The 19,576-nt window shown below is 33.6% G+C and overlaps 1 protein-coding gene across 1 annotated transcript in view; it reads right to left on the bottom strand.

Annotated features, from left to right (window-relative positions):
- Positions 1-19,576, bottom strand: part of NPFFR2 (neuropeptide FF receptor 2) — a 60,302-nt gene that overhangs the window by 12,525 nt on the left and 28,201 nt on the right. The window contains exon 2 of the mRNA XM_023530851.1: positions 1,928-2,262. Coding sequence (XP_023386619.1) covers positions 1,928-2,255 — 328 coding nt within the window. The 5' untranslated portion in view covers positions 2,256-2,262. The remainder of the gene's footprint in view (positions 1-1,927; positions 2,263-19,576) is intronic.

Genomic DNA, 19,576 nt, shown 5'->3' with positions numbered 1-19,576 from the left:
GAAGGGCCATCCCAGAGCAGTAGATGAGCTCCATGTCTGGATAGAAACAAGATGACCGAGAGCACCTGGAGGGCAACTTCAGGAAAAAGTTGCAATTTACAGATTACTTGCTATGTTTGAAGGTATTGATGAGAAATTAACACTCCTGGAAGAGAATCTGAAGATACATTACTGATAGATACACACACAAATCTAAGCAAATCAAAATATAATGTCATTAAATCCAGAAAAACAAACAAAAAACATTTTTTAAGAGAAAATTTGCTGTCATTGCACTCTACTTTGTTCAACAGGAGTAAGATACATATAATAACAGGGATGCAAACTCTGAATATTGATTTAACCAAAAACTATGATACAATTATTTTGAGAGAATGAGAGGAGGTAAGGAGTGTGAATGTATATTTGTGGCTCTGCATAAATCCATGTGACATCATTTACACTGAATTTCAGCCAATGTTGTTTTCCCAACTTCACATTCAGTAGCATCTGACACTCAGTTTTTATAGATTTATGTTCTTTTGTCCTAGTGTTGTCCTTTCAGTGGAGTTTGGTGAGGAAAACTGCCTCATGTGGTAGAAGAAGATTATGAAAACTAAATTATATCTTATACAATTTGATAATAATATGATGAAAACATGTTATTTAGAAATATGATAGTAATTACCAAAAATAAATGCAAAAAAGCTGCATGTGGCTTCCTCCTGGGAATGGGAATCAGAAGTAAGGAAGAGTAATGTATGTGAAAATGTTTTTCATGATAATTTAATTATAAATGTTTACAGGGAAACATTGAGAGCATTTCTTATTGGTGAAATAGGTTTCCTGAGAACAAGAACAATAATTTTTATTAATTCTTTCACTCTTTGGCTAACATGGTATCTTAAAATTGTACTTTCTTATCATTTTTTAATGATAAACATCACTAAGACACTGAATCTATGAAGTACATAGTGATAGAACAGGCATTCTGAATTCTCTCTGGTTCTCACACCAGAGAAGGAAGGAAACTGGTAAATTCTATAGAGAAACCTCTTATTCTTCAGTATAGTGATGTTGAATGCTATGAAAGGATAAGAACTATGATATGGCTTACCCTGCTCTAAACATTTTTGAGATGTTGCTATTGCTTCATTTTTTCTTATAGACATGAAATACGAATATCTTAAGCACTGTTCATTAATTAATACAACAAATATTTGTTAAACAGGTACAATGTACCAAAACTTTACTAGGAGATGGACATATACTGTTCTTGTACTTCCAGAATATATAATGTAATGCAAAAGCAGTAGTAATACAGGCCCACAAGCACTCTCTGGTAGTACCGAGTCATTATTTACGCTGTAAGTTACCACTGATGAATACCACTTTTTGATAAATCATTGGGACTGCTGCTACACCTTCCATCAAAAACTGCTGGAAATCTCCCCCAAGTAACCACAAGAGGGCGAAATCATCTATTTATATTAGATTGAAGATACTGCCTGAGTTGAAACCAGACTTACCAGTTCCTGAACTTTACAGTCCATAATATTCTCAATAACATTTCTACCACATTATATGTTCCCTGAGCTGTATTAAGCAAATTCAAAGTCTTTGGTAATATATACTAGACCTCATTCACTGATGACCTTCTGTGAATACTATAAAAAAATAACAGCTTTCATTTCTCATCTCTGCCACTGGCTTTATTTTTCTCCATAATTCTTATTATTCTCTAACTACTTATATATTAGTTTATTTTCTTTCTCCTCCTTTAGATTCCAGACTCTAGGAGGGCAAGTACCTGGAGCAGTTCTTAGAACTCCATAAATATTTGTGAATGAATGGATGACTGTGCCATGGCTGCAGGGAGAGGTGACATTTTCTCATATCATCTTTGCACCACACGCAAATCAACATCTGCACTACACAGTCAACATACCTGCTATAATGTTGTCCAGCAGTGTGAGAGGCATGCAGAATATGCCAACTAGTAAATCACTGATCACCAGGTTCAAGATGAAGAGATTAGTGACTGTGTGCATATGTTTGTTCCTCATTACAATAAAGCAAACCACTGTATTTCTCACCATGCACAGGAAAAAGATCACAAAATAGGAAATAATGAAGACCGCTGCCACTTGAGCCCAGTGAAGATAGTAGGTCACATAGATAATGTTGATGTCTGTGTACAGATAATGCTTTGTGTCATTGACAGTCCAAATATGATGCCAGTTTTCTGAAAAGTTTGAGTCCTGTTTCTCATTCATGATGGACCTGAACAAAGGAGAGGCCGAAAAGAAAGAGCATAATTAGAAACAAGTAGAACATAAATTCCGTTCTTGAGTTTGAGAGATAGTTTTAAAATTTTATACAGTTTTGATGGGCCTTCTTTAATAATCCATAAGTTTTGCATGGAAGTGAGCTATAAATAAGACATTTGAATTATTAGGATTTTAACCAAGAGCACTTGAAAATTCCACTTCGTGCCATAAGTAACACTTAGTATTCATTTTATTTTCTCAATATACTCTGTATTTCACTTCTTTATCATACTTTCTATCCATTTGCAGAGTTTCACAGGGAACTTTGGAAGAAAAACCTTCTAAAACGCCCCTTCCTCCTGCCTCCAGATATCATAACCTGCCCAAACTTCCTTGTTCCTTTAAGGCTAACTTACATGTCTCTAGCTTTACTGATAATTTAAATAAGATGAGGTGTCTACATCTTTAAAACACCATTGAAATAAGCATCTTCTGTCTCCTTTATTCTGCTTTGACTCAGTCAATTGAATGTTCTTTTTATACACGTCTATGTGCAGACAGAGCCACCACTTGGTAAATTTCTTAAAATAGGTCCAGGCTACTTGTCTTGGTTTCACTGAGCATAATTCTATTCATATAGAATGTATTCAATAAATGTTTTTATTTAGAATCTATGTATCTTAATGCAGACGTTTCAATCCACCTTGTGTGTCAGAGGTCCCCAACAGTCCAGGTGTGGTGATTTACTAGGACTCACAGGACTCAGCATATAGTGTATTTAAAGCTAAATATTTATGATAGCAAAAGGTTACAAAGCAAAACCAACAAATAAAAAGGCACATGATGTAAAATCTGCAGGAAACAGGCACAAGCTTCTGAGAGTCATCTCCCAGTGGAGTTACACAGGACATGCTTTATTCCTCTAGCAATGAGTCTGACAACATATGTGAAGTGTTGTCTACCAGGGAAACTGCTTAGAGACTCAGTGCCTAAGGTTTCTAATTAGAGATTGGCCACGTGGGCACCTTCTTCCTAGTACATATCAAAATTTCAGACTCTCAGATGGAAAGTATGTGAGCAGCATGACCTATGTTGTTTGTACAAACATATTAGGAATAGTTGGCCACTCCTATCATTTAAAGAAACTTTATATCAGTATGGGAGCCTGTTTATGGTTTAATTTCTAATCTCTAACCAAGAGTCAGCTTTGCATGCAGGCTTTTCTAAAGATAGCAGTCTGCATAGTGGATTTATACAGGTGAGCTCCCATATTCATTTTTTTGGAGTAGTTTCATAGACTTTAAATAGGTGAAGTTAAACCCAAATGGTTCTTTACAAGTAGATAATCAGACTTCAGTTCTGGAGTAAGGCATTTAGTGACCTCATTGTCACTTGCATTTTTCAGTCTTTAAACACATTTTTATACCACCTTAAAGGAGCATGATTATTTTTGCAAATACTACATAAGAATTAAGATATATATTATTTACTTCTGATACTTGACTTTGAATAGTTCTCACTTTGTATCATATGTACAGAGAAGAGTAAACAATGTAAATTACTATGATAAAATAAGTCAAAGCCTCTGATATAAAACATGTTGAAACTGACTATCCAGAGGAGGAAGTAAATTTGACTTTAGAAATATTACACATTCAATTAAATGTCTTCATCAAGTCATATGAAAATGTTCAAATAACAGGGCAAAGAAATTCTAGGATCTATCATGTCTAATATTTAATTTTAAACTAACTTCTGTATTACACACAAAACAGTACTCTCTGCCTATAAGCCTAAATTGTCAGCAAGAGTCTATTAAACAAAACTGCCATTGTGGGAGATATTTTTCCAATATCAAGGGAAATGTTCTGTTGTTTGGGTTGATATTGGTCAGAGAGAAAGAGCAGTTATAAAAGACAGAAACAAGAATGTGTCATACATATCCAGAGAATTCTTGGTGATACTGTAGTGGAGGAGAAGGGTGGATGCTGGATTTTCCAAAGCACGTGTGATGGAAACAATTTTATTTATATGTGAGAGCAACATTCAACAAGCATGACTTGTGGAATGTAATGTAAAAGCAACCATATTTGTTTCCTGCTGACCCTTTATTATTTGAGGCTAATTTCTCCTTTACCCCTGGATATTTGGAAGAACTCTTATTAATTAAATCATTTTCTGATAATATGAAACAGTATACTAATTAATGTGTCTAGTCTAGTATAATAAGCAAAATCTTAATTTCCACCAAGGATGCCCCTTGGCTTTTCTCTTTACTGACTAGCCCTTGCTCTTTGATATCTCTATGCCCATCTTGCCAATTTCAGTTCCCATCCTTGCCAGAGTTGTGGGTGGACAAGGTGGAAAGAGTCAGGACAAGTCCTACTTTTCTTTCTTTATGTTTCTTGGCCTGAACAGAGTTTTAAAGCTGACCATTACTGGAACCAGGCCCAAATAGTTTAGTGCCTTATAGGAAATAGTGGCAAGCCTCCTCACAGCACTCAGATGATCACCAGACCACCCCAGATCAAACAGTTCCCAGGGGCTTAAGTAGGCCCAGAAATCCAACAAAAGAATTCAACTGACCTTGATGGATAGTCAGAATCAAAATTTGCCTATAGCAGGAAACTTTGTACACAGACCCAGTTCTCATGGACAGTATTCTGAAGTGAGGTGTGCTTAATAAATTGCACTTGGCCGAGCACTTTGATCTAACCCAATCAGAAGTTAAAGCAATGTTTTACAAAATTTACTTTCTCTCTCTCTCAAAAGCTCTTTCCTCATCCAAGTTAGGGAGACCTATCTAAGCCTTGTCTCCAAGATCCTTGTCTCGCTGCCTCCCAAATAAATCCTTTTCTCTATGAAAAATCTATTGTTTCAGACTTTGGCTTCCCTGTGTGCGATAGGCAATGAGCCCACAGACCCAGGAAGGTGACATCACTTTTGTCGGCACTTTACTGGCCATTTCAGAGACATTAAAACTATTGCTATGGATCTCTCATCTATACTTCTCTTGTGAGGAAATTCATCTCTAGCTGCTGCTGACCCTTTCTTCAGCCTCAAGAATCCTACAGGTCACACCACTGTACACGTTCAAAGTTAACCCTCACTTGGGTATGTCTATCACCCTTGGTCCACAGTTCACATTTGTGCATCTTTTGTCTGGAAAAATTCTAGCAGTGTAAGTTGGCCAATGACACCAATTCTCTGTTGCTTCACTACCAGAAAAACAAACCAGCCAGCCAGGTCTTGGCACTTTAGATGTCTCAGTATGAGGCAGACATGAGTCTACTGTCTTACGATCTCCCTCATCACCCGAGCTGAGCACTCTAGGGGTGTCCCTTGTGTGTGCCCTCTTGTTAGTTGAGTAGAAAGGATATAATAAAGATTAGAGTAAAAATAAATTAAACAGAGTCTAAAAATCCAAAAGATCAATAAAACCAGGAGCTGGTTCTTTGACAAGATATAGAAAATTAATAAATCTTTTATCTGACTCATTAAGAAAAAGAGAGAAAGGTCTCATATAAATAAAATCAGAAATAAAAGAGAAATGACAACCAATACCACAGAAATACAAAGGATTGTTAGGAAATACTATGAACAATTATATGTCAAAAAGTTGGACAAGCTGGAAGAAATGAATAAAAACCTAGAAACATACAATCTAACATACAAGACTAAACCAGGAAGAAACAGAAAATCTGAGCAGATGGACAACTGCTAAAAAAAATTAAATCATTAATCAAAAAACTCCCAAAAAATAACAGTCCAGGACCAGATGGTTTCCAAGGAGAATTTTTACCAAAGATTCAAAGAAGAATTGATACATATCTTTCTCAAACTATTCCTTAAAATTGATGAGAAAGGAAGGCTCCCAAACTTACTTCCCAAGTCCAGAATTACTGTGATACAAAAACTAGACAAAGATACTACAAAAAAGGATGAATGGGGCAGAATTATAGGCCTGGATGGACATAGATGCAAAAAATCCTCAACAAAATATTAGCAAACTGAATGCGGCAAAGATCAAGTGGCATTTATTTCCAAGATGCAAGCTTCATTTAACATCTGCAAATCTTTTAATGTGATATACCACATAAATGAAAAAAAGAATAAAAATCATATGATCACATCAATAGATGCAGGAAAAGCATTTGACAAAATCCAACATCCATGCATGATAAAACTCAGCCAAGTGGGAATAGCAGGAACATACGTCAACATAATAAAGGCCATATATGACAAATCCACAGCTAACATCATACTCAGAGGGGAAAAGCTAAAGCGTTTTTCTTTAAGATTAGGAATAAAATGAGGGTGTCCACTCTCACTACTTTTTTTCAACATAGTATTTGGAAGTACTAGCCATAGCAATCGGACAAGAAAAAGACATAAAAGGCATCTAAATTGGAAGGGAAAAGGTAAGACTATAATTATTTGCAGATGCCATGATACTATATATAGAGAACCCTAAAAGTTCCACCAAAAAAAAACATTAGAATCAATAAATGAATTCAGTAAAGTCAGATACAAAATTAACATTCACAAATTGGTTGCATTTTTATACATCAATAATAAACTATCAGAAAAAAAATTAAGAAAACAATTTCAATTTTAACTGCATCAAAAAATTAATACCTAGGAAAAAATTAACCAAGGAGATAAAGGATTTGTACTCAGAAAACTATAACACATTGAAGAAAGAAATTGAAAAAGATGGAAAGATATATTGTGCCCACGGATAGAAGAATTAACACCATTAAAATGTCCATACTACCCCACCCCAAAATCTACAGATTGGATGCAATCTTTATCAAAATATCAATGGCATTTTTCACAGAATTGGAACAAAAAAATCCTAAAATTTATATGGAAGCACAAAAGACCCCAAATAGCCAAAGCAATCATGAGAAAGAAGAAGTTTGAAGGTATCACACCACATGATATTCAACTATACAAGGGTATAGTAATCAAAACAGCATGGTACTGGCATAAAAACAGACACAGGAATCAATGAAACAGAATAGAGAACCCAGAAATAAACCTGGATCTATATGATCAATGAATCTATGACAGGAGGCAAGAATATACAAAGGGATAAAGACCGTCTCTTCAATAAATAGTGTTGGGAAAACTGGACAGATGCATGCAAAAGAATGAAACTGGATCTCTTTTTTATACCATGTACAAGAATAAACTCAGAATGGATTAAAGACTTAAATGTAAAACCTGAAAACATAAAACTCATAGAAGAAAACATAGGCAGTAAACTCTTTGACATCACTCAGTAATTTGTTTAGGATATGTCTCTTTGGGAAAGGGGGGCAAAAGAAAAAATAAACAACACTACGTCAAACTAAAAAGTTTGCACAGCAAAGAGCTATCAACAAAATGAAGACAACTTACTGAATGGGAGAAGATATTCACCAACTATATATACAATAAGGAGTTAATACTCAAGATCTATAATGAACTCATATAACTTAACACCAAAACAAAACGAAACATAAAAAACGATAGAGGACCTGAATAGACATTTTTCCAAAGAGGACATACAGATGGTTAGTAGAAATAAGATGCTCATTGTCACTAATCATCATATATACTTATTTTATCTTTGAAATCTTAGATTGCATGGACTTAGGTATATCTTATTCAAGAAGTAATGTGCAAAAATCGGTGAATTCTATGGTATGTAAATTATCTTAATAAATTTGTTAAAATGAAATAATGTTCAGAACAACAGATTCTTGCAACCAAGAATTTATTTTTCTTAATGGAACTTTATTATTTATGTGAAAGTGTGAAAATACTATCATTAACAAAAAATAGAAACATTTCTCTCAATATGAAGCTATGAGAATGGAAAATGCATAGGAAGGTACTTCCCAAACCTCTGAGTTCTGCCTATATGATTTAATGTTACAGACCTAAAATGAACTGTGGTCTTGCCAGTCATTTTCTAACAACACAGGAAATTTCTGAATTGACATGCTTAATTATAACCTGTGTTCAGATAGTATATTTTACTATAATTGTAAAATAAATTTAAGAAATTATATTAATAGGAAACCTACTTGCCAAAACTCAATCTACTAATAATGGTACACAAAGGGAAAAAATACCAGCAAACCTTCCTATACTATCTTAGTTTTAAGATGATTTGTTAAGTCCTCAAATTAGAAATATTTTATTATTATCATCATCAGACAGGAATTTGCTACTATTAACTAAAATTTTATTAAGTCATATATTAACTATTTATTAACTATTATGTATTGAGTCATATATTAGCTATTTATTTCATTTAATCATCACAGCGACTCTGAAATGCACGTAGTATTATCCCTATTTTATAAATAAAAAGATTGAAAGGAAAATTAAGTAACATATATTGCTATATAGAAATTAAGCAAAAGAACCAAAATTTGAATTCAAGTGTGTCTGAATCCAAGCCTATAGTTTTATTTATAATTCTTAAATTATTGACTCAATTCTTGAGTTGCTGACTGATCTTAGCCAGTTTTAAGCGGTTCCCTCACTTGTAAAATACGGAGACAAAATTCTAAGTGCTTTTATTCTATGTTTCTCTAGTATTACTTGTTACAGTTGTATTTGGAATGAAAAACTACTAATTATTTGAGGCACAGAATGTTGAATGTGGAAAATACATTCTCTGAGCAGCAGCAGAATTATCAAATTTTAAGTTAAATATCAAATTTATCAAATATAAAATTAGAATTTAATAGTAAATAACCTAAAATTATTAGAAATAAAAATATTTCTAAAGGCACAAATTCAAATATTAGGTTTGTGCTAAGATCATTAATGTTTATTTATGTAATCAAACATTATGTTATCAAAGATTAAGTCTGCGGTAAGATCACTAATGTTTCTTTTTGTGTAGACATGTGTCCATTTGTATGTTTTTGTGTATGTCTCATATATACACAACACACATGTCTGTTCTCTAGAAATAGTAGTATAAAGAGTTATTCCAACAAACCTGGTTAAAGTAATGAACTGTAGAGGTTTTTAAAAAAGGAATGATTCTAATGGTATTTCCTAAAAAGGTAAAATAATGATGAAGTGTATATCTCTCATTAAATCAATTTTTAACGGATGTATCATGCTGATGCTAACTGATATTGATACAATATTTATAAACAGCAATTTATCAGAAGGTGAATGGAATAAGAGCTCAGCAGTACTAAATGTATGTGATTATTGTGATATGCTTTCTTTCCTGGAGAGAGTTTTTAAACTTGTAGCTTAATGATACATGAAGAAAATATTTTAGAGTATAGTGATAAGGATAAAATTAAAGAACTGTACAGTAAACTCTTTTTTAAGTTGCCTATATGAATTGACTTAATACTTATTATAGTTGGCAATTAGCCTAGAGATAATACATTATGCTAATCAGTACAGGAAGGCATTTCTAAGGCTCTTGCATCTAGATAGAGTAATAAGATGAGTTTTGTCCAAGTGAATGTGACAGGAAGTGACAAATGTCTCTTCCAAACCATACCCTGAAAAATATTTTTGTGCTATTTCCTGCTTTCTCTCTTTCTTTCATCCATATTTGTAGGTCAGGCCTCTGAGTTGACTGAAATGCATGAAGGAAGAAGCCCAGATCTCTGGGATACAATCTGGAGAAAATTCACCCAGTAAAGTTGCCAGGTCCACCTCCGACGTGGATAAACAAGAAATAAAATCCTACTGTGGTAAGCCACTTAGATTTGAGGATTTATGTGTTACCAGAGCATATTCCACTTTTCCTGAACTGATTAAGTACCATAGTTATTTGTTTACTATTTTATCTCTTTTTCTACATATTTACCTTCTTGACAATAAGGGCTACTTCTACTCTTTGCATGCCCTTCAGCACATACCACGGTGTCTTATATATTATTTGTTTAAATTAATTCCATGAAATTCACAAAACATCATGTAATTTTGATAATTGTTACAAGTAATATTCGTTTATTTAATACACATTCATTGAGCTTCTACATGTTAGCACTTAAATCCTTCTATTTGTCGTCAGAAAAATTACAATCTAGAAAGCAAGATAGGCATGTAAACAAATACGTGCAAGTATATTTGTCCTAGAGATAAATTCAAGAGTGCAGAATAATGGAAGAAATTGTCAGCTTTCTCTGAAAGGTCAGAAACAAGTTCCAAGAAGACAAGTGATTTGAGCCTGATTTTAAGAATATATTGGAGTTCATTAACTGACATCACGAACCAAAAAGTGAAGGATTTGAAAATTTGCTCACTTGGGGATTATATATTATTCACAATCCTATAAAGCTAAAAGTCCATTACATTCCCCTCAAGGGTATTTTGGTCTTTTCCAGATCTAAGCTTTATTACTCTATGCTTGAGTATGGTTTATACATGTGATTTTTCTTCTAGATGTGGCAATACTATTAAAATGTAAAATGTCAAAGAACAATTTCAATTCAAGAATCCAGAAGCAAGATAAAAAGAAAATCTTCCAACAGATAAAAAGGCTACAGTAAAGCCTTTATTATAAAGTCCATGTTTTAAGTTCATGCTTTATTAGAATGAGGAAGTTAGCTGAAGATGACAGAATCACTACAGAAGAAAAAGGGCTTCTTGAAAAATTTAGAGTGAAAGAAGAAAGAAGAAAACTACAAAAAACAGTAATATATTTATAAAGGCACAGAAGGTTGGGAAATTTTCATGTTAAGACCATCAACTTCAGATGAACTTCTAAAAATATTAATGTATTATAGTCATAAAATACTTGATGATTCAAATGTTGGCACTGAATTATCAATTTAAAGACAAGCCTGCTCTATTTAAGAAAATTTACAAAATATATTTTAGGAAATTATAAGGTAAATAAGTAATTCTTTTGCTAAATATTAATACTATTTAGAGAAAATTCCAATTATCTGGAAAACTGATATGGAGATTATTAATCTTCTATGACATCTGATAAAAGGGAATATATATATTACTATTAATAGTATTATATTTGTTCTAAGTTTTTTACAGAACAGCTTAAATATTTTACAGTGTGATTTATTATGGCAAAACCCATTAGCATAATATAAAATATATTTGTTCAATAAGTGAATATACAAGTGAATGAACAAAAATATGTAATGTGTATAAAAGTGATGCTAATTAATTCTTGCAGAATTCCCAGAGATTAATAAATTTCATTAAGGGCATACATTTCTAAAGAAAAAAGACTTAGTAAACATTAATGCGGTTCTCTTTCAACAAGATATGGTCAAGAATTTTAATTGTGATGTGTTCTCACAACTGTATATGAATTCACTAATATACAATTCTCAAACTTGTACATTAATTTGACAATATTTATTATCTTTTATTTACTAAACACTATGCTTGATGATGAATATACATCATGAATAGGATGTACAGTATTGTTGTACTAATAGACATAAAGGATTGTACACTCCATAAATGCTAATACAAAAGCAGTAGAAGCCTTACAGTGTTCAGCTTTAGATTTAAAAGGACAAGTGCAGATATCATAGCCTATTCTAAAACCAGAACAGATGTGTACCACAAACTACAAATCGCTTTCTGAAAATTACCAATATTTAGTTGGCACCTTTATTTTATCAAGACTTCACCAACTAATACTTTATTTAATGTCTCGATTATTTCTTAAGGAGGTAGAGAATTAATGAAACAATTAGAAAGTATGCTAAACTATCTATAGTATCAACATGATTTGAAAAAGATCTATATTTGCATACATATCGTGATGGAATTCCTGCTTCTAGCCAAGATAGAACAACAGAGACCAGATTTACAGTCCCAGCTGACACAACCAAATAATGGACAAAATAGATAGAAACAATGGTTTGAAATACACTGGACATCAGGCAATAAGGGCAGTCATCACTGAGGTGGGTAAAATGAGGAGAGTCCTATAATTGCCTGCCCCCAGCTTACTGCTTTGAAGGGATTTTGAGGCTACCAAGCAGAGAATGGAAACTCAGACAGAACTCTCTGGACTTCCTGAGTTAAAGAAATGGAGTTGAAAAATCCAGGAAGACCATGAATTCTCAAGACAGACTACTGGAAGAACTCTCTCTCCTCCCCTTCCCCAAAGAATAAGAACTCCCTGAGGGTTACATAGGGTCTGGAATAGCACTTCTTCTTGCAAATCAGACTAGAAAGTGTCAATAAAGTTCAGCAATTCCTTCAGTTTCATTTCCATTTCTTTTCCTTCTAAAATTTAATAATAATTTTTGATTGAAAACATTTTTAATATTACGTATACCATGAAGTATTTTTTGTCTGTCTCTATACGGAAACGCCTGTCTGTCTTTCCATATGTGTTTAGTACGATATGTATGTATGTTGTGTGCTCTGTGTATGTTTGTAATTGTTTAATAACTAGCTTTCAAAACAACAACAACCAAAATACAACAGAAGCCCTGGAATGAAGCCTACATCAAAGATGTAAATAATCCCACCTTGGCTGATTTCAGTCTACCAATATAACATTCTGGAATACAGAATTGGGAAGATATGCTCACAGTTAGTTTTTGCGAGCCAGTACAAGCCAGACCCAGCACACCACAGGATATATGAAGCTATAGCTGTCCAGTATTAATAGTTGTTGCTTCTCAGTATTGAGATTTTGGATTTACTTTCTTCTTAGTACCCTTCTGAAAATTAATTTATGGCTTCATTCATTTTTCATTATTTATTAAAAGAGAAGAAAGGGGAGAGGAAAACCCCTAGAAAAAGAAGGTAGAGATACAATTCTTAAAAATTATAATTGTTTTATCTGCTTTGGTATAAAAGATAAGTAGATGAATAAATTAATGAATAAATATACTGCTTCTAATATATACGAACTAATACATTTATAAGAATATGTCTTCTTAAATTTCCTTAAACTTCATCTTCCCTTAAATGTCAAAAACTAGATATTTTCACTAAAATGTTAAAGACACTTAAAAAATAAAAATAGGATTTTGTAGAAATAAAGACAAATAAATATGCAATTCAGTTTACAAATTAGGCAGGCAATCCAAGAAATTCACTTACTAACTACTTGACTGACTAATAATCAAACAAAAAAACATGTGCTTTATTTTCACCCATACTTTAGAGATAACCCTTTACGTTAATGCTCACTTTAAATGGCTAGAGCCCTGAACCAAGGACTGTGGTAAATCCAGTTCTCCCTCTTGGACTTTTAGGGATGTTAAAAACAAACAGACTTAAATGGAGTTGCTTATGTTAAGTCTCACATCAGCAAAACGAGACTTGATTACATTTTCAGCTCTCCCAGAAATGGAATTTTACACCAATCAATCAGAAATTGTCTAGTCAGCACTAATTAGGTAATCAGCCTGATCTACCCCCTCCATTCTCTAAAGGAAAATAACTTTTCCATAACCAGTCTACTTTTGTTTAGTATAATTTCCTTATTCCTGCTCCCTTCTGCCTAGAACAGTTTCTTGCTATGGATAGCTCTTTGTAATGTCTTTCTGTCTGCTAAATTGGATGCTGCCCTGATTCCTGAATCATTGAATAAAGCCAATAAAATCTTAAAATTTTACTCAGTTGAATTTTGTTTCTAACAGGGGATAAAATGATGAAATGGGCATCTGGTTCTTTTTTGTCCCAGATTCTGGCTTTCATTAAATTCTCCATTCCTTTTGCCTTCTTGGTCTGTCTCCTTTCATTTTTTTTTTTTTTTTTAATACTCTTATGTTAGGTTATGTGATTGAGGATGATGTTGGGAAATTGCAGCAGAATCATGAATGGAAACAGCCTTAAAATGAACTTTAGACATAGTTTTTCCTGGATTCTCACAGTTATGCCTAACATGAAGAGATGCTTTCCTCTGGGGGAAATTCCTTTGCTTTAACTTCAGTGGGAACAACTCTTACACTCCCATTCAGTCCTTTAATTTTCTCTCTTCCATGAATCTCAACCACCCACTTCCAGAAAGCAAACAAATCACCTTTTAATCTCAGCTTAGGGAAAATTCTCAAATTCTTGCTAATTTATTAGTCAGAAAGTTAGCTTTTCTCTCGGAATCATTTTCTAGATCCTTTAAAGAAGTCTTCACTTGTTCAGCTAAAAAAAGTTATGTAAACAAGAGAATCATTTTTACTAATGCTTAAATCCTAGCCACCCAAATAACCAGCAAAATTTCAAGTTTTGGTATAACTTTTCCTAGATTATATTTTTAGCTCAGTCTGTCTGCTTTTGCAATAATCTGTTAGTAGAGGGCAGTAGAAACGGTATTATCCATCTTTCTAGGGAAAACACCAGGCTCATGGATTTCTTTTTGTGTGTTATATTGTTTTGATTTTCTTCCCAGTACATTAGCAACAGTGGCAAATAACAAAGCTTTTAGCAAAGCAATTCACAAAATCTCTAGTGGGTCTTAAACGTATTTCTAGAAAGCTGCTGTGTGAACCATAACTCAGATTTTTCAGTGCTCAGAAGTGAGTGTTAAAAATTGAATTCAAACAATTTGTCATGTACCTCGAGGGCCTAATCTATACATCAAAATACTGGAATAGTTAGCGTGACATAGCATTTCAACTCCAGTAGGTATTTCTGGTGGAGTCTAACACTCTTCTAATGCTAAAATTTTTTTTATTGTTTTATATTTTTCTCCCATTTTTTTCCTAAAAATGTTTATAAGGAAAATACAGACTTGTAAAAATATTTGCTAATTTTCTTGTCATTAAATATCCATGTCAAAGTTTCCCAACAGTTTAGTCACCTAAAAGACATATTTTCGTTTTCTCAAAAGATGCATAACTCTTTCTTAAGCACTGTGTCATTTTATACTGTTTATATTTAACTCAGTATCTACTAAAAATTATTTCTATTTTTTCTTCATTAGCAATAAACTCAATAGTCTTCCAAAATATCTGTCTTTAAGAGGATCTTCTTCTGAAGAACAACGTATAATATGAGCAATGTGATTTTAATGTAATCTGAATAATAAACATAACTAATGCAATCCATTAATTTCATTTTTTCTCTGCTAACCAGTTTTAAATGTTTAAATAGACATAAAGTTATTTCCTTATAATCAGTAAGAAAATCAGAAAAAAAAATTTAGACCATTTCTCTGTATCTGAATTTCTAAAATGAACTTAAGACCTAATTTTTAATTGTCAGTTTATCAACTTACATGCAAGAGACCTAAATAGAACATGACAGGTGGTAAGAAAAGCTTAAAATAATGTGGCCTGCCTAGTTTGACAGAAATACAGAGTTGTTAATGATATCTGTGATCTGGACTATCAGAGCAGTAATTACTTAGAAGACTTTGAGGGCTTCAAAAAGCTGAAACTTTTTCCGTATTGGAAAACAAAAGGAGTCTAAATCTTTGTATCCTGTCTAAGCTAGTTCATGGTTTTTTTTTTGTTTGTTTTTGTTTTTGTTTTTTTTATTACTTTAAACCTCAACAGAGAAAATGATTGATACTTTGATCACCAAGCAAGAACAGGCGATAGATACCAAGAAAAAGATATTTATTTTACACTTACTATGTGCTTGATACTAAATAATCTTATAGATATTATTTCATATAAAGAATGCTCTCACATTGACCCTGTGAGGGCATATTGATAATCTGCAGTCAATAATGAGCATCTTAATAGTATATATCAAACAAGTCAGACACAGCCTCTGCCCTCTTCCAGTTTATAAAATGAGGAAATCCACCTTTCCACTCCATTCTTTCCTCACTTAGATTTCAGCTTGCTGTGGCAATATGCATGTATGTCTAAACTAGTACCCTTAGGAATTACCAAAAGGTCATTTGATTTATACCCATGAATTTCATCTTAAAGTTTTAGTTTTCTCAACTAAGAAATCATGTATTGCAGAGTTTGGTGGAAAGGTAGTGTAAGAGGGTTTTAGAGGCTTTTTTAAAAATTAGATAACAATGAACATTTCTTTACATCTGAATTATCTTATGGACCTAATATATTGAACTTGACATAATTCAGTTGCTTTCTTTAATCAGTAATCATGCCAATAAAAAGTGAAAAAAAATGTAATAGAACTTTATTTGCCCAGCCAATCATGCAGAAACAATTCTAAAATTAAAAGACATGTTTTATCCTATGATAATCTCAACATAAAATATACATGGTTAAACAAAAGAAGAAAATAGAGTAAAGCATGTAAGGGAAAGGGAAGAGAGGTTAAAAATGCTGGGAGGAAAAACTGTGGCTGAATCTTAAAATGCAAAATATAAAAAAGAAAAAAATCCAAGTTATAAACCCTTTTTCCCACTAGACTATTTTTTTTTATAGCTGAAGATTATTTAGGATTTATGTAAGTTTGAGATAGCAATGACATAAGAAATAAAGCAGGGAGAAAATAATACTAACTCTGTTTAACTGAGAGCCATCTTATGTCAGTTGTAAAAACTGGGGGAAAACTGATAAGGCTGTAGAATGTGGAAAATATTAACATTGTTGGTGTTCCTTTTTTGTCCTGTAGGTTTCTAATTACACTCAGAAAACTTACCGCTGTTATATAACAACTTTGTTTTCTCAGCATCTTGCACAACATTCTCAATGAATAATTCTTGAATAAAGGAGTGATTGCCAATTTTGGATTCCACCTAAAGCAGAGTCTAAGACAAAGTAATTTATTTGTAAGGCAAGTCCAATACATAAGAGAGAATGAGCAGGGTGAACAAGAAAGTGAAAGAAGAATAACCAATAGAGTTGTCAAACTGGTTACCATTGTGGACAAAGAAAGATCTCTGAGAAAATGTGTGGAAAGCATAACAGATGGCCAGGACGTTTGTCTACTGATTCCAGATTCTTCCTACTTGAGGGCTGCCTGTCAGGGCATTAAGTGTCCCATGTTCCGGCCTGAGAAACCTGCTGCTTCCAGGAAAGCATGAAGCAGGAAATCCAGAGAGTGGGCTGCAGACTTCAGAGATGGGAAGCTGTCTTGTAAGTGGGAACTGTCCACCTCAACAGTTGCTGAAATTGGAGGAGGGCTGAGAGAATGAGTGAATTACCTAAAACATCTGCAGCAAAGACGAATCAGAACCTTTGTTTAAAATATCATTGTTTAGGATAAGAAAATTTTGGTTAGTGACAGTCTTAAAAATGCCAATGTAATTTTTTGGTCTAGTCATGTATTGTTCAAATTCTTCAAAGACTATCTGAACTTCTAAGTTCGTAAGTCCTCCTCAGTTGAACCCTTCGTAATATTTCCAGTGTCATCCATCACCTTCTGAATTTCCACATGTCTACTATTTTCCTCATCCATATCGAACTATTTGCAGTTTCCCAGCTGCAGCATGCCGCTTTCTTCTCTTTTGTGGAATTGAGACAAGAGGGCAAAGATAAAATCAGGTAAATCCTTATAAACTCTAATAAAGAGAATAAATTTAATATAATTGAAAGCATTTTAAGCTAGTGAAAAAATTATCTAGTTTACATTTTAAAACTATTTTTTTCTAGTTGTTACATGTAGAATGCAGAGGAGAGGGGCAAGAGCAGAAGCAGCAAAGAAGTAATTCCAGTAGTTCACTTGCAAAATGCTGATCGCTTAGATTAGGTGACAGCAGTGAATATGTAGAAAGGAGGATGGATTGGTTATCTTTGTTGGTGGTAGTACTAACTTTATTTGCCAATGAATTGAATATCAGTTGAGTAGAAAGGAAGAGAGGAAGCAAACAGATTCTGGGTTTGGTTTGAGAACTGAATGGGATGGAATGACATTCATTTAGATTAGGAAGCCTTTCTGTTTTGAACATATATAAGATGCCTTTTAGAAAGCCAAATAAAGATATAAAGTACTTGGTTATATGAGTTGGGAACTCAGAAGAGAGATAATAGCTAATGAGATCAATTTGAGAATTATTAGTATATTGATGGCATTTTAACTTATGGAATCTGGTGAAGTCACATAGGGAAAGCTGGTAAATATGAAGGAGAGGTCAAACTCAAGGTCCTCCATTATTTAGAGTTTGGGCAGAAGAGTTCAAACTAACAAAGCAGGTTGGAAAGGGGCAGTTAGTGAGGTAACAAAAAACCAAGAGACTGTAGTGGTACTGAGAAAAGATAGGAAATTATGTCAAAAAGGAGAAAGTAGTTGACAACGCTGCTAAGAAATTGAGTAAGATGAGAAAAAGAGTGGTCATTAGATTTGTCAAAATAAATATTCTGGATGAACTGGACAAGATCATCTTTGCTAGAGTGGGTAGGAAGAAAGTGTGACTGGGATGAAATAAGAACTGACTCTGAGGGAAGTCACTCTCCTCCTTTGGCTTAGTCATTGGATGAAACACTTCTGAACATTTTGCAGAGTGCCTTCTACTCCTTGAAGAAAGCTATTTTGGAAGGTGTTATTTCTAAACCGATCCCTCATTGCTGTCTCTATATGTTTCTATATCTGTTCCATGTGAAGCATCCATCCTCACTGAAGTGGCACTGGGAGTACAGTTACTTCCCAAACACAGTTGCCAATTTACTACCACAAGTAGCATCAGACAGCCTCTTTCTTGCCTATTAAGTCCAAATCAGTTACAAGTCTTTAGTCTCAAAGTCACGGTGGTCTTCTTAAATCTACTCCCATTTTACTCTGCTCCTAAACTAGGCTTGATGTTAATAGAAATATCCCTGTCTCCTGCTTATGAAGTATGTGTATATCTAGTAGTGGAATGCGGGAATAGTGGGCAAAGAAAAATGCCACAGCCCTTCGCCAGTTTTCTCCAGTGAGATTCTCTCCAATCATTCACTGTACTCTTGGCCTCTCCAAAGGGAGGCGACTAAGAATTACTAAATAAATTATTAGCTACGTGCTTTATACGTCCTGGTTAGATAGTGTAGCATTAAGGGATCAGTCAGGAAGGACCGTATGGGACATGGCATCTATAATAAGAATTATATTTTATACCAGAAGTCAGCAAACTTTTCTTGAAAGAGCCAGATAAAGACTTTTGACTTTGTGGGCCAAAAGGTCTCTGCCACAACTACTCAATTGGCTGTATAATACAGAATAGCCAGAGACTATACATAAACAAATAGGCATGATATGTTCCAATAAAATTTTTTTTAAAAGGTGGTAGGGCTGTAGTTTATCTGTCCCTGCTTTACATAAAAGTGGGAGTTGCTTGGAAGTGAATTTGCAGAGGAGAGTGTTGGAGGATCACAGAAAAAGTCACTAATCAATCATTCTGAAGCTGTGCTGCAAATGGTAGAGAGGTCTATAAGAAGCTGTTGTCTCCATGTGGCTACTATTTGTTGGTCCTCAAGGTCAGCAGCTGGGAAGAAGAATGTGATGTGGAGCAGAGG

This window comes from Pteropus vampyrus, unplaced genomic scaffold (assembly GCF_000151845.1).
Source record: "Pteropus vampyrus isolate Shadow unplaced genomic scaffold, Pvam_2.0 Scaffold56, whole genome shotgun sequence".
NCBI classification, from domain to species: Eukaryota; Metazoa; Chordata; class Mammalia; order Chiroptera; family Pteropodidae; genus Pteropus; species Pteropus vampyrus.
The sequence above is the reverse complement of the archived record's forward strand: the minus strand, read 5'-3'. Positions and strand labels throughout refer to the sequence as shown.